General features: G+C 36.3%; 1 protein-coding gene across 1 annotated transcript in view; it reads left to right on the plus strand.

The window, feature by feature from the left end:
- LOC135685775 (E3 ubiquitin-protein ligase listerin-like) overlaps nt 1–16,692 on the plus strand; it is a 27,012-nt gene continuing 10,320 nt past the window's right edge. Inside the window, exons 1-17 of the mRNA XM_065201844.2 lie at nt 1–160; nt 2,241–2,453; nt 3,078–3,176; nt 3,651–3,881; nt 4,543–4,595; nt 5,328–5,508; nt 5,678–5,851; nt 6,444–6,578; nt 7,330–7,545; nt 7,772–8,638; nt 9,651–9,692; nt 9,984–10,161; nt 12,172–12,544; nt 13,061–13,445; nt 13,580–13,689; nt 14,312–14,562; nt 15,712–16,025. Coding sequence (XP_065057916.2) covers nt 113–160; nt 2,241–2,453; nt 3,078–3,176; nt 3,651–3,881; nt 4,543–4,595; nt 5,328–5,508; nt 5,678–5,851; nt 6,444–6,578; nt 7,330–7,545; nt 7,772–8,638; nt 9,651–9,692; nt 9,984–10,161; nt 12,172–12,544; nt 13,061–13,445; nt 13,580–13,689; nt 14,312–14,562; nt 15,712–16,025 — 3,870 coding nt within the window. The 5' untranslated portion in view covers nt 1–112. The remainder of the gene's footprint in view (nt 161–2,240; nt 2,454–3,077; nt 3,177–3,650; nt 3,882–4,542; nt 4,596–5,327; nt 5,509–5,677; nt 5,852–6,443; nt 6,579–7,329; nt 7,546–7,771; nt 8,639–9,650; nt 9,693–9,983; nt 10,162–12,171; nt 12,545–13,060; nt 13,446–13,579; nt 13,690–14,311; nt 14,563–15,711; nt 16,026–16,692) is intronic.

The following is a 16,692-nucleotide window of genomic DNA, read 5'->3' on the forward strand; positions in this document are numbered from 1 at the left end:
CCTTTCGAAAAGGTCTCGATTTCAAGTTTACACGCACTTGTGCTACTACATTGGCCTAAATGTGTCAAAAACATTTTATTTTTAAATAGATACCTTCATAAAGACTCTAAGGATGGGTGGTGGTAACAAACAAAATCAAAGAACGAAAGGAAATGTTAAGGTAATATTCGCCTCAGATAAGTTTTATTAAGATACAAATTTAAATCGATTCGATAGTGGATTTTTCTAAATGAAAAATTGTTGCTATAGAAAAGGTATATGGTGGCTCACTCGCTAAGTGATCATTTTTCAGTTTGAATCCAGTTAAGGGAACGATGGTTGGCTTTTTGAATTCCTGCATCTTATTTTTATTTGGTCTAAGCTGGCAGAGAACAGGCAAATTATGAGCACATCATGAATGATACTTAAAATCAGAGATTTCAATTGAAGCTTAACTTAAGCTTTATGAAAAAGTTATCGGTTTAATTTTTTTTTAATTCCACTTCATACAAATACTTGAAACTTTCAATCAAACATTGCATACAACATACAATCAAGAGCACGAAAGCCGGGATGGAAGTCATGTAAAGGTTACGCCAGACGAATGCTAATAAACAATAAATATACAATTGAAAATCGTTAGTGCACACCATATTTCTTTGTTGTAAGCTAACAAAGAGAACTGTTATAAAATTATGTTTTAATGCTAATAAGTGATCAATATTACAGATTGTTATGACAATTGTTCATTTATGTGTACTGAAAGTATTCCATTCATTTGATCATTAGGCTCTGCTTAACTTTCACTGCTAAGGTCTACAGATGCTAGAGTGTTCTGTTCTGCTATTGTCTATTTTGTCATTGTTTTACTTTACATACCAGGGCCCTGTGGTCCTGCCTTGAAGCTTTTATTAGAATTACCTTCGCATGCATTCCTAATACTGAAAGCCCAAATCAGAAGCTGAACGCATCCAGGCATTATCACTTTTAATGTTTCCCACTCCTAACAGCCCTGCAAAGGATCAGGCATCTGGATCTGTGGCCAAAAGCTTACCCAACTAAAATATAAACAGCTTTTGCAGGCCTGGCCATAATACTTTTAGCAGGGGAGCTGCACAAAGCTCTCCTAGTAATCTGCAGGTGAGTAATTTCTAGATGAATAAGAATACAAACAAAGGAAAAATTTAATTCAAGGAGAGCAATTTAGGAGATCAATCTGTAGCTCTCCTCCAGCATTCAAGGAGAGCCTGTAGGGGAACAAGATCTATGGCTCTCCTCTAATGGTCAGGCCTGCTTTTGGCTTAAGAAGGTCATGTTCAGAATATGAACAGCATGGGTAAGGGAGGTTGCCTTCAGAATATGAACGGCAGGGGTAAGGGATAACGGAATCAAGGGAAGCACATCCTTTTAAGAAAAGTGCAAGTTGTTTCAGTGGTAGCCTCTCTAGAACGGCACTTCTGCATCAATGCACATTTGTTACTTACTCTAGGGGTTGAACATTTTAAGCATGTTGTGACTGCATGTAGTTGAATACTTAATAATGGTTTCAATTTCAAAACAGTAATTCAAGTATACATAAAAAATATAAAGCTACAACAGCATCATAAGAGTACAGTATTCTTCGTACACTGCGACAGGATACCTACCTTAAATTCTAGAGGGGGCTTATGCAACCAAAACATGCCTGTCATTTTCTATTTAATTGGTATTTCCATTTTTTCACTAAAGATAATCAAGTATAAATTTTTATGATGTGGAAGGGAGGGTGGCTTTGTGGGGATGGCAATGTAATTTTCCCCTACTGTATATATACAATTGGCATAACCAATAGGGGGCAACACTAACAAATTACCTTGCTAATTATAAACCCTAAATAACTTTGCCCAAGTTGTAAACCTCAGAATGCTGTACTTTTTGTATTTGTATTGTAGTTGTATTTGTTGCTAACTAGCATCCGAAGGTAGTTTTTAGGACACTGAGAAGCTATGCTTACCGAGCAGTGTCTTGGTCCTTCCTCTCGATGTGACCACACCTTGTGATTCCAAGAAGGGTCCACGTGTACTGATTGCAAAAAGAGTCACGGGGCCTAATTTAGTGCCATTCAACGTGTTCCTTTCCTATGAGTGACACTTACTTGCATGCCCTCATCTGATTTTTATGAGACCAATGTCAGTTGTAGACATAAAATATTGTACATATGTAAATAGTTAATTTTACATTAATTTTCTTTCAATAGATGTATATTTTTTATTTCTTTTTAGCCTTCAAGCAGCAGTAGAGCTGCAGAAATGCTTGTTCAAGATGGGAAAACTGGATTCATTGGCTTTGGTACACTTACTGAAACTGCAGGAAATTCTTTTGGATATGTTCCTAAGAGCATTATTGGTAATGAAGAAGATGAGCATGATATTGACCCAGAATTGAGAATGTTGATGAGAAAGATGTCTAAAAAGGATACCATCACAAGGCTTAAGGTATTCCTATTTTTATAAGTTTTATAAGTGGTAATTTGATACCCTTGCCAAGACCCTAACAGATTTATTGGCAAAAGCCATTGACCACCCTTGCAAAAGCTTGTCTTGCCTGCTAGCATTTGAATAGCAGGGTGCAGCCCCATTCTGTGCTGATTACATTGGAAAAGCTACCCAATTATACTTAAAGGTAGAGAAAGGCAAAATTTGTGTCAGCAACTTGCCTAAAAGTCCTGTCCTCAGAAGTGGCAACTGGTGGTCTCAGATCCAAACCCTTACAATTGTGAATATTTTGACTTGATCACTACTCCTTAACCAATATGAATAACAGTAGAAAAAAAAGGACTAGACCTATTGACTAGATCAAACAATTTGGAGGAGTCGAATTTTCTGGAGTATGCTGGTTTACATCATTGCTGCCATTTCTGGTTCTACATTACTGTACTTTTCTGTTGTGCTGCAAAATTTATAGGGTTGTATGCAAAAATGTTGCTTGTTGTCTCACCAAATTTAACCTCATACATTTTGTCTGCATCACAGTCACTAACTGAAAGTCTGCCCAAGTTAAAAGCCAGTGATGGATCACATGCATGGTAGTGAGTGTTTTTTAACTTTTTTACTTTTCAGGCAGTACAAGAGTTCTCACAGATGTGCTTAGAAAAGCCAACTGAAGAGGTAGTCAAGGTTCTGGCTTTTTGGCCAAAGATTTACAACAAGCTGTCAGAGGTATGCCCATTGTTAAGCACTTGTAGTACATGTGATTTGAGTAGAGATAGCTAAGCTTTATTGAACTCTGATTTCTTTCAAAGATATATACCTTAGAAACAGACAAGAGTCAACAAATATTTGAAGTTAGTTTATGACTATTAGATGAAATCATGTTTGAAAGGGTCCAATCGCCCTTCAGAGTTAAAACCTCACAAAGTTAATCCCTAATGTTTTATCTTCAAAGGCGGCATTAGATTTTAAGGAAACTGTATAATTGGTACAGTGCGAGCGGTAAAATATGTTTTTGACCAGACAACCAGATTTTCACTAATCCCTCAAAGGTTTTGTCGTATAGCCCCGAAGCAGCACTATTTTATGAAAATCAAGGATTAAACAGCATGAAACAGGAAATAGATGTCATCATGTCTGAAAATTGAAAATTTATTCATAGGAGTTACTAACTTAAAGAAATTCATCTTTTTTGTTATGTAGGACTATGATCACAGGGTACGAGAAGCAACACAGATGGCGCACCTTGAGATAGTCTCCAGAGTTGGGCGAAAGCTAGCACCTCAGCTGAAGAGAATTATGTCAAGCTGGTTAAAGTCCCAGTTTGATCAGTTCCCCCCAGCTGCAAGTGCTGCTGGAAAGGCTTTCAATGTCACATTTCCAGAAAATAAGAAAAGAGATGCAATTTCCTTTTGCAAGCAAGATTTGTTATTGGTATGGAAAACGTTTATTATCTGAATTACAGGCTTTACTAGGAAAGGCTTGTGGATGCATTTGTGCACCTTGTCACGCATCCAAACTTCCGTAGAACTGCTCTTTATGCCATGTATAATTTTTCTAAACAGCTGAAATTCATAAAGCAAAACACAGCATGCTTAAAATGGACAGAAGTGTGATTTTCAACATTCCTATCCATTTTTTCCCAGAAACACCTGGAATGTAATATTTCCTGTCTTTGGCTATTTTATTTTCAATAGAAATGATGTTATTTATTAAATTATTTATTTAGATCTGAAACTAAATGGATACTGAGCAAGTGACAATTCAGGAACAAAGTTACATTTTAAAAATAACTACATCTTTTATATTGATACCTACAAGTCTGGCACTAACAAAGAAAAAATTGTTGAGATTGTTTTGTCATAAGCAATTTTATCTTGGTCAAACTAGAGACTCATTCGTTTAGAGAGATTCCATCAATATGTCAGTTTATCGCTTACAAAACTTTAACAGCTTTTTGATACTGCAACTTTGATTTTACGAATTGGCTATGAACCTTTTTGTAACAATGAGAAATTGTATGTACCTTATAACCTTCCTTTTCATAAAGACAGTTTAGTGCCTTTTAATTATTTTTGGCTTAAATGTCTTTTAGAATATTTATGACGTTCTGATTAAACAAACAAAGGATACAGTCAGTGACCCAAAGTGAGTATTCTACTCTACCTTATGACAATGGATTTCAAGTTGATATTTTTCCGAGTTTTATCTGTATGATATATTCAAGGTTTTCTGATGCCCTATGGCTCTGTTAGGTAAGTGGTTGTTAGTCCTATGCACACAAGAGCTCTTCAGATTTGGAATGATGCAGTTGTGCAGTGACAAATTATCTGCAAAACCGTTCATCAAGAAACTATAGTACTAATAAGAAACTAAGAATCAAGTTTTTCTTGTTAATGAAATAACAAATCGTTTGTCGTGTCAGAGATTTCTCAATGGTTTAATTTGGTGATGTCTTAACATCATCAAATACTTCCCTTTCACAAAGAGCCTTGCTATCATAAAGCCTCGGTTTGTTTGATTTTTAAAAGTTTATGAACAGTGACAATTTTTTTAAAAATAAAGCCTGAGTTAAGGGAAGATTTAGAAGATGCAAATACTTCGCTTATCATTGCTTGAGTTGACAGATGCAAAGTATTTATATTTTGAAATTCGTCAAGTCTACAATGAAAAAGTTGAAAGAAAGAGAATGCTTTCTGTCTTGCATTAGATGTCTGATGATCTTGCTGCAAATGGGGACAATAATAGTGCAATGGAATAAAAGCAGGGCTTCCACCATGGTGACAGAATACTGCTGCTTCCATTGAAATTCCCTTTATCATATCTACTGTATGTACTGAATGATCCTTGCTTGATATGTTGTTGCGATTTCAATTGCAGATTGGTCCCAGAAGAAGAGAGAGAAGCAAAGTACAACAGGCTTGTATCGTCAACTCTCCTTTCAACGGCGTTTATTATGGAGTCCTTATCAAAAGAAGACACAGGCCAGATAGCAGAGCATTATCAAAACATCTTCCAAGAGAAAAAGTTTTGGAAATTCTCAAAACACGCTTCATCAATGGTAAGTAGACAAACTGCAAAAGAGTTTCTACTTGTTAGATGTTATTATAAGGGAACACCGGAAAAGATTCTTTCAAGTTCTTGTAAGACTACTGTTTCATTGCCATCTCGAACTTACCATTTTTATAAGACCTATTTATAAGAGATTTTCGAAATATTTTACCTCGTAGATCAGGAGCGCTTTCTTCACAACAATATCATCGGCTTGTCAGTTCAACACTGAAATTCTTGAAGGCTACAGTTCAGTTGTATGTCCAACTGTTATGTCATGTCTGGGCGAGTCAGATCCGACTGTTATTGGAGCATATTGGGAGTCGCTACTACACGTAGTTAGTACCTTTGAGGTAAGCATTTCGGATTATTACCATTACCTCTCGGAAATGTCGGAAGTGTCTACTTAACACAAAGGTACATCTTGAATGCCAAGCTCTGGTATCAATCCGAGCTATGTTGATATGCACTAACGATTAACGATTGTTTGAAGCGAAAGGCAGGCAGGTATTTTAAAAAAATGATAAGAAACAGTGACACCTCCAGTTTAGGCCTAAAATTCAAAACAATGTCATAGGCTAGGCAACGAAAAGTGATTTGATTATTAACTGTCATATTTTGAACTAGGCCTTGTATTTCTAAAATGGCAGTTCAAGAGGGTTTCACATTATAATGATCTGTCTTACCTTTAATGCGAACATATATAACAGTTGTTTGATTTTTTTTGTAAATCTAACATCAAGTGTGAGACGCTGAACAATAGAATCTAGACTTTCAAATTTTAATTTTTGCTCCTTTTTATGAATTTCGTTGATATTTTTGTACTGGCCTAAAATTGTCTTTGGATTGGCAATCAGCCGTCTTTCGAAATCGCAAGTGCATTGCTCCTTATTGTTGGTTCCTCTTTAATGTGGATCGATATTGTAGGATTCCCTTTTGTTTCAGGACTGTTGGATGCACGTAAATGCCAGGAAAGCAATACTCCCTAAGCTTTGGATGGTTCTACGAAACGGTGGATTCGGAAACGCTGCTACAATCTTTCACAATGTTCTGCCTTTTCTAAGCAAAATTCCACAATCAGTAAGACAAAAATTCCTTATATGCTTTATGTATTATATACTTTTCTTCAGTCGAAAAACTGTATGCATTTTAACCTACTGATCAGAAACTATCAAATAAAATTTCGCAATTGAACCATTGATTGGCCTCGTTGTTGTGAGCATTAAATTATTCTTGAAGTGCTTCTGACGTCATAAAAGATAAGATTTAGGTGATTCATTTTATTATTGGGATATGGGAGGGATATGGATGAAATAATGATATGATAACTAAATCTACATGAGAGGAAGGATTTGTAACTACTGTCTGATTAAGCTTTCACATGGCTAACTTGATAAACTCGATACTGTATTTTCTTGATTGGAAACCCCCTCTCGGTTAGAAGCTGCCCTTGATAAGAATTTGCAAAGGTTTAGCCTTTCATTTTCCAATAAACCTGGGCAGTTTAAGCGTTTGACGAAAATTCCTTTTAGGCCTTGCGTGATTAGGCCTGTTATTCTGCAAATAGGATACGCAAATAAACACAAGTGTGGTATTTCAAAGCCAAGCCCAATTTCAGACAAATTCGTCTTTATTTAAATGCTCGTGTTAGCAATGTTGCTATATTCTCAAATAACCCCTAAATAAAAGCTTATCACTTTTCACCTGAGTATCACTTTTCATGGTATCGATGCCCTGTATTTGTAACGAAGTGGTTTTTGTTGTCTGTTATTTCTCCATTACTGTTCCCTGTCTTATTTTTGTATTACAATATAATATCTTTGATTTTAAGGTTATCGGTGAAGGGCCCTGCTTTGCAAAAGAATTTTTCACAAATATGAAGGAAGGTCTTTTTAGTGAAAGAGTGACAGCGACCCACTCTGAAAGCATTGCAGTTATGACTGCTTACATGGAATGTCTTCGTTACATGTTGTTTAGCTGTGCGGACAAAGAAGATGCAGAAAACGAGGATAAAAAAGGAACCATTGAATATCTTATAAATAATGAGGTATGTCAATTGGTATTTCCAGTATCAAATTCTTGACAGAGTTGATTTTCTTTCATTAAAACACAGTCTCCCCCAAAAAGATTCTTTTGAACGCCCTGTTCCTTTAATGCCTAATTTTTTTATCGTTAATTTGATTTATTTCGCTAGGTTTTCATGAAATTTTAGTATTTTGCCATAGTTGATTTAGATTATAATGTGAAAAATGATTCTTGCTTATTATTCTTAGATTAAAGTGTTGCTGGAAAACTTCTTGGAGGACAAGAAATTTCATTGGAAAAGAACTTTCATCTCTGCTTTGAAGGACATGATTCTATATCTCGAAAGCAAAGACTCTCGGGGAACTGCGGGTTATTGTTTACAAGATATGTTAACAATGATCCGGGAACTCATACGCGATTCTACACTAGCAGCAATCAACTTTGAACATGCCGCTGACGGAAGTTTGTCTTTAAAAAAGAAATTTAAGAATCTAGAAGAAATGATCAAGATTATTGTTTTTGATATAAAGCCTTTGAAGAAAGAGCAAAAAAAGCAAGTTTTGTTTACCGCAGAAAGTGTCGTTGATTCCAAAACTGCTGCAGATGGTAGTAGTTTTGAAAGAAATGGAAAGACATCCGAGGAAGTAAGATTTATGCAGAATCAAAGTGATTCTAAAGATACTTATAGAAATGTATCTTTATCAGAATGGGAGAAATTGGTTTTGAAAGATATATGTTTTAATTGCATTGAACTTTTATTCAGAAGGAAAAATTTGTTGTACCTTGAAATTTTAAGTGAAATTATAAGTTGTGTGGAAGGGAAAAATGACTTTGAAAATATGCTTACACATATAATGACTGCAAAGTATTCATTATTAGAAGAAAGTCAACGCCAGGAAAATATTAGGAATTATAGTGATACAAATGAATTGGATAGGTTAGGTGATGGATTTATCGAGAAAGTATTGCTGCCAGTTATGGATGAAGGATTCTCATTACAAGATTCGTATTGGAGCTCAACAGATTGTCAAGTTGCAGTTATTGATTTGTTGTGCCGGCTAGTGGTACTGTTGGAAGGAGATTCAAAGCAGAAATGTCTAATGAAAGTTATCAAAGTAGGTTATTTACTGTGATTTTTTTACAAGTTTCTACATCCTAGCTGGATTTGTTTTTATTGAGACATTCTCTCCACAATGTTTTTAAGTTTTAAGAACCTTGCCCTTTATGGTCATCTCCCTGCCCTGTATGGTCATCTCCCAGCCCTTTATGGTCATCTCCCTGCCCTGTATGGTCATCTCCCAGCCCTTTATGGTCATCTCCCTGCCCTTTATGGTCATCTCCGTGCCCTTTATGGTCATCTCCCTGCCCTTTATGGTCATCTCCCAGCCCTTTATGGTCATCTCCCTGCCCTTTATGGTCATCTCCCTGCCCTGTATGGTCATCTCCCTGCCCTGTATGGTCATCTCCCAGCCCTTTATGGTCATCTCCCTGCCCTGTATGGTCATCTCCCTGCCCTTTATGGTCATCTCCCTGCCCTGTATGGTCATCTCCCTGCCCTTTATGGTCATCTCCCAGCCCTTTATGGTCATCTCCCTGCCCTTTATGGTCATCTCTCTGCCCTGTATGGTTATCTCCCAGCCCTTTTATGGTCATCTCCCAGCCCCGAACTTTCTTTATCTTGCCTCCAAAGGAATTGTTTTGTTTGTGTACTTTACCATTCCTCTTAACCATTTTATCTGGCTTAAAAAACTCTTTTTGCCGTAAACCCCACCCCAAATCCGTTCCCCTTAAACTTACTTTGCGAAATCCGCAAAGTTTTCGCAATAGAATTTTTCCATTTCAATCCTTGACCTGTTTTCTATGTTATTGCTGAAAATTTTTCAATGTGATATTTTTTCTTGAGATAACACAATGCAGAATACTCGATTGCCTGCTTGAATTTATGTAGTTTAGCTTTGGTAGAGGGCCATTCTTTTCTTTGTGCTAATTTTATTTGGTTGGTTCTGTTTCTACTTTTCAGCTCTGTTTTTGTTTTTTACTTTTAAAATATCAATATCCCTTCTGTTTATAGGATTCGAAGCATTACGTCTTTGTTCGTATCTATATATGGTTCTTCTTGCCTTACAGATCTCTTCAAAACCCTTCATGTTTTGCAAACTTGTTGAAAAGGTTTGTAGCTATTTTGATATTGATACAATCGAACCATATAACACGTGTCCCATGTAAACTTAAAACTTAGGACCTCCATGTATAAGCATCTTTGACTGAAGTTATCTAGACTTGGCTATGCTACACATGTTTCATAAGTCAAGAATAATGAGTTTAGAAATCGTAAGTTCTCTCAAATTATTATTTAGGGACTGATTGCAAGGAGTTTACTAGTCTATGTTTAGTTGGCTTACTGAAGGACGGTCAAGTAAGTCATTGCTAGAAAGTTTCACAAATCTCTCTTTTTTAAAGGTTCTCGATACGGAAGACATTGATGTTGTGCGACTATGCTTCAAAAGAGGTGAAATCTGGCCAAAACTCATTAACTTCCTTTCTTCGTACTTTGATGGAACAGAAGGCAAAACTGGCGGCTCTTCATCTCTCAATGAAATCTTCTCCTGTTTACAGTTATGCCTCTTTTTTAGAGAAGGTACGCAATAGCTTATTCAAGCTTTATCAAAATATTTGTCAAGGCTCTAAAGATCGTTTTTGTGATTTATATACGTTTCCTTGGATACGGGCAGGTTAAGTCTTTAAATTCTTCTAAGAGACAGTAAATAAAGAACAGCATGAGAGCCGAAACCCTATTATGATATTTTTAAGCGATTACAAGTATTTAGCAGCTGTGATATCGCTACACATAGATTGTTTTTAGAAAGTAGAAGTTCTGGAATTTTTCTAAATCTGACTAAGAAATGAGTATTTTTCCTGTAACTAAGGATTACGTTTGATTCGAACCTTTCTTTTTTTATAAACCAATTCAATTACAATACAGACATATTACATAACTATGCTCTAAAACAATATCTAATTTACAACTCAGACACGATGAATGGCTACACTCGGGATGAAGCAAGCGGAGTATTAATGAAAAATTTATGGAATTTAATGGAAAATTAAAAATTAAGGCCGCAAGCATAGGGCAGCTATAACTGAACTTTTCTCCCTACTTCATCACCGGTGGGGTCGTTTACAATTTGAAATAACAAGAAGAAAAAGAAAAATATTTTCAACACAGTTAAGGTATTGACACATTTAGCAGTAAACAATACAGGACGATACCACAAAGACATGAATGCGAAAAAGAATCATTGTCTTTTAACCTTTAAGACACAACCACTTTGTCCCAAGCCCAAATTCTTCTGCCTAGCTATTGTTTTACTCTCAATTCCTGAGTTTTGCCTCATCTACCCTCGTGGATACCCGATATCAAACCGTTCTTGTTGAAAAATTCATTACATTTCGTACAACTTAGAGGTTCAGTTGCAAGAAAGCTCTTTGATTTGACAGCATATTGGTTCTCGTCTATTGGCTGTCAGTTAATGTGCTTTTGAACTGTCGTATTTTAAGTTGAAGATGAAGTCAAAAATTCTCTCCTGCAATGAAATAGCCTCCTAAAACGTACAGCATCTTTGGTCCAACGTGTAGCCGTTTTATGTTTCAATGCAATCTAGGCAGTCTACTGTTGTATCTAGCCAGAATATTATTCCCGTTTTATTTTGTAAAGTTTAATTTACTAATTCGGGAATGAAATACCAATACAAAATAAAGAGCATAAAACTCCCTTGGAAAACTGCCATAGACATCAGAAGGTCAGTCATGAGGCTACGTTCCCACATCATCAAGAGCAAGTTGGGCCGTTGGTGCATCGGCACAAATTGCTCAACCTACCATAAAGGGGTTACTAAGGGAAGTTACACAATCACCCCCAAATATGATTGATAATTGGGAGAGAATGGACAGGAGAAGCCTCTTTTCCCCACTAATAGCCGATGCACCAGTCCTACCTAATAGCATCAACAAACGCTAAACAGCATTAAAAATGCCCAAAGGTATGAGAGGTTTTAACGATGCCGTAAAAGAAACTCAACACGCAAAGTAGTACTGAAAAGGCATTTCATATAAAGAAACAAAATGGGGGAGGGAGGGCAGGGAAAATAAACACCCTATTTGTATTGAGGCGTCACCTAGCAAGGTGAGACCCGCGCTTTGCCAAAACCTTAAATACCCCTAAGTTAACCAAGGGAATGAAAACGCACCAAAACACACACCTTACCCTATTTCACAAATCAAATCCACAGGAGGCCGCAAAACTCCCCGCATTGCCCTTAAACTAGAAGAGCAGATACAAGATGACCATGAGGAAGCGTGGAACAAGCGAACATAACGAAAATAAAATTATATCAATCTCAAGAGAATTAGTTAAGGCTCAAAAAGCTCTTTGTGAAATTAACTCTGATTAAATTTCATTTAATCATCATATGATTGATATTCTGGCAAATCCCACCTTTGAAAATTTCCAAAAAAATATGTTTATAAAAAGTAGCCTCAAAGGTGTTTATCTGCATATAGAACAGATAAACAGTTTTAAAACAGTATTTTTTATTTTTCTTTCCATTTATGATTTTCTTCCCTTGTCATAGTGTTTTTCATTTTTCAGGGACACTCTGCCAGCCTGAGGAAACTGATTGCCTGTTTGACATTTTCAAAACGTTTTTGATATCATACACCATTGAGACAACAGCTGTCACAAGTAACAAAATACTGTGTTTGTTGGGAAAGTTTTTTGAAAATGCCAATCCGTCCCAGGAAGTGCCAAAGGGGACTGTGGATTTGCTGGTAGCTTCGTTTCAATTTCTTGTTAACGTCGGCGACAGTGATGCAAAGGCAGTTGCAGAGAAAACGGTCAAAGCTGGAATTTTTTCAATTTTACATTCATCAAATTTTACTAATCAAGCGAGTCTTGAGAGTTTTCTTCAAAAGACAGCGTATTGGGCTCAAACAACGTTTAAAAACACAGTTGACAGACAAAAGCAAGTATTCTATGATTGGTTTAATTTGATTGAAATTATTTAAGTCCTGTTTGCGAATTTTAAAAATCTTTTAACATTTATATAATACTGTTCCTCGTTGCATCCCACTTCTGTACGAATTTTCTATGATCTAGGGAACGGTTATTAGTTGGTTTTGGAAAGAATGGCTTTGTCATATACCGATTGTCCGGCTAGTTAAAATTGCAATTTACTAACATTATTGTCATCTCAACCGGCCTTTTAATTTGTTTCCTTTATTTAGAGTGTCTATTATAGATTGTGGGTTATATTTTGTGTCCTGTTTACTCTTCAACCTAATTTTAGCTATCCAATACAGATGGTACTGAGTGCACATGATGAGCCAATGATCTTATCCTAGTCACAAGTACAATATGCCCGCCACGCAAGTTTTAGTCTTCAAAAGACTTCACCATTCGAAGATAGGCTTAAATATTAGCTAAGATAAGCTCAGTGAGCTTTAAAAGATACTTTAAACATGTCATTTCTCCCTTCTAGACTAATAGGGCTAGCTGGTTGTTGTGGCACTATCGTGAACTACTTGCATTCGGAGAACCACCCGTCATCAACAACTTACTGCGTGCAAACCTTCCTTACACAGCTCGTTGGTGGTTTGAGGAGACCAGTCGATACTCAAAGCGTATACTTAAAGGCAAATGTGTTTGAAGCAGTCTTGTTAGGACAGCTAAGCATCGATAATTTGCCAAAGAATCAAGTGCCTGATTGCATAGATGATGGAACAAACCTCAGCTCAGCATCATTTGCTGTTTCTCTCATAAGCCACTTGGAGAGGCTGGATTCTCAGCAAACATTGCTACTGACGGCCATATTGGATTCCTTAAACGTTCTTTGCACAGTAGACGGAGAGAGAAAGTCTAAAGAGGTACTATAAACATAAGCATGTAGAATTTTGAGCATACTTCTTGCTAGAATATGTAGTTTGTCAACAGTTTGTGACGTGAAATACATTGAAGTAAGTATATTTTCAAAGCTTCTTGTTTCTCTTATATTTCTTAGGTAGATGAAGAGTCAATACTAACATTGGACTCAGTCTATTGTGATATCAAAGAGTTGATGACTAAAGAAATATTTCCTGTAAAGGACCTGGTCAACTATGCACTGTCGAGGTTTGTCTTTACTATCAAACCATGGTAAACTAGTTGCTTTAGTAATCTGTGCGTACTTCTTGCACATATGGCACATAAAAGGATAAGCTTAGTATGGGTGTACCAGATAAGAAGTAGTTTCCTTTGAAGCACAAAGCCAGTATGTTCTGTGAAAGACTTGCTCTAATAGTATGCCCAGGTAGTTTTATTTTGGCTCTGTCATGATTTCAGTCTTGTTTATCCTCTTATTCGTACTTATTCGCTTTATTGAAAAAATATATTTTTGATTTGAACCGAGATGAAATTTCACATCAAGGTTGGCTTGACTGTGACATTATGAAATTATGAAATTGGCGTTCATTGATGTCAGTTTTTTTCAAGTAAAACTGCAGAAATTGCCTAGATGCATTTCATATGTGAGCTCCATGACCCTTGGAATCCTACCCTGTCTTTGTTTTTCGTGTTTTTGAATGATGCCAAAACCTCTCTTCTCTACTTAACTAAAAGAACCCATTTGAAAGATTAACATAATGACATTTCTTCTGCTGTTTGGCCAAGGTTTTTTCTTGTAGATAGAAACTTGTACTCAGTAATAACATAGTCAACACAATAATCATTTGTTATTCATTCGTTATGTTACAAGGTCTCTTGAAAATGGTGGAATCGATGCCCTTGCTTTGGAAAGACTTTTAAGTCTACTACCACAAGCCTACGTGTTTGATAACCCAATAAGTGACTTGCTAGGCCAAGCAGTGTCCAGATGTGATAATGGGTCTAGCTCGGTTGATGGGCTGAAAATTGTGCTTGCCAATGTGGATGACTTGTCAATTGCAAGAGCCATGGTAGAGCAGTATGTTGATCAGCTTGGAAATGCAGCCAGTGATTGCACTCTTGGTAAGATGTTTTCAATCATAGTTTTGAAATCCATGTCAAGATTTCAATACTTGATATTTGTATACGTATTATAGCGTTAGATAAAGAAAGAACGATTTCTTAGGAGTTTTAGACTAGAATTTTGGAAATATTAAACCAGGGTATGTTTGTCAAAAGTACAAACATGAAAACAAAAGCAGCTTATCTAGCCCAAATTTGATCTGCATTGGTACATTTTAACCTGCATTCTATTGTTAATATTCTCACAAGTTATTAGTTTAGCTAAGCCCCTATTTCAGAACACCCTATTTCAGAACAATTTAGGCGTTCATGATTGAGGAATAATTTTAGTCACCAAAACAGGAAATGATTTTGAAGTTGTAGTAAAATTGCTTAAACCTTTATAAATGTAGCTTATAACTTCATTTACATAAAACTGATGACATATCATGACAGTTTTTGGAACGTGACCCCTTCTTTGTTTATCTTCACATTCTTGCAGAAAATTTGTGCATGATTTTGGTCCGGTCGCAGGAAGAAAAAATCTTTTTCATGCCCTGTATTAAACCTTCTTCCAGACAGAGATGTGTTTTCCATTGCACCTTATTCGGTTTTGAATGGTAGATTAACGATTATACATGACAGCCCTATACTCTCTCTATAAGAACCCTCCTTAATAATGGACGACTTTAAAAACGAAATGTGCTCCTGACTGTCATATCGTTAGGGGCATAAGCAATATATTCAGTAATAAACTACTTCTTTGGTCCTAATTTCTATAGACGATGTACTTCTTTGGTCCTAATTTCTATAGACGATGTACTTCTTTGGTCCTAATTTCTATAGACGATGTACTTCTTTGGTCCTAATTTCTATAGACGATGTACTTCTTTGGTCCTAATTTCTATAGACGATGTACTTCTTTGGTCCTAATTTCTATAGACGATGTACTTCTTTGGTCCTAATTTCTATAGACGATGTACTTCTTTGGTCCTAATTTCTATAGACGATGTATTTCTGAGTCATTTTAGTAATTATTACCAGTAAAAAGTTTGGCATAAGAGAATGGCGTAATTAGTATTGGTGTGAAGCAAGTTATATTAAGCTTGGGGATACTGTTTCTTAATCAGCTAATCTGTGATTTTTACTGTAAAATGTAATTCGTTGCAGGGTTCAATCGGTGCATTGACCTGTGCATCACCACTCTTGTCCATTGGCAAAATATGCTGCAAAGAACGAAAGACATGTCAAATGACTTTGGCGATGTTATTGCATCTGTTGTCACAGCCTTGGTTGAATGGAGAGACAATTCGAACGATGCGCTGCTTTTCTCTGCCGATTTGCATGATGCTACAAACGAGCAACTGGCTTTGAATGTCAATTTGATGAGGCTGCTCAGTTTTATTTTGGATTGCGGTGGAGCAAAAAGCCTCGCTGTGAATCACTGGGATTTTATCCTTTGTGGCCTCGCTTCTTGGATACAGGTCAGTGACTGTGAATTTACTTTGTCAGTTTTTAAATAACAATGGAAGGAAAAAATGCACATCAAATTAAACACTATGTGCTCGGTGATTCTGAAGAGGTGATTCTGAAGAGGTGATTCTGAAGAGGTGATTCTGAAGAGGTGATTCTGAAGAGGTGATTCTGAAGAGGTGATTCTGAAGAGGTGATTCTGAAGAGGTGGCACTTATATCTTCTAGCTTTTACAAATAAGGAATGCTAATTATTTTTTCCTTTTTTCTGAGCAGTTTGCAAATGGTTTAAGATATTGAATTAGTGTTGAACGGATAAAGCAGTTGGTCTTGTTGAATAGTGAGGTGCTCCTGTGACGTAGTGAATAACACGGTCGCCCCATCACCATTGTGGGAAGATATATTTTTGCTTGGGCATTACTCACTGCATACAAAACAGAAATCGGGTTAGGAAGGCCTATATGAATCTTTAAAACAAAAAGGAAAGAAAATCGAAGAAAATACTTGAACTGTCTTTATAGCGAATTTGACACTAAATCAGTATTCTGAACGGCAACTAAATCCATTTCCCGGTATTAAAACGTTTAGTAGTTAGAAAGCTGTAAAGATCTCATATAAGAAGAATGGTGCTGATGGTATTAAGATATTTTTTGAGTACGGAATTGAGGTGAAGCTAATG

Source organism: Rhopilema esculentum, chromosome 15 (genome assembly GCF_057945365.1).
Source record: "Rhopilema esculentum isolate cy_ngs chromosome 15, ASM5794536v1, whole genome shotgun sequence".
In the NCBI taxonomy this organism is placed as follows: Eukaryota; Metazoa; Cnidaria; class Scyphozoa; order Rhizostomeae; family Rhizostomatidae; genus Rhopilema; species Rhopilema esculentum.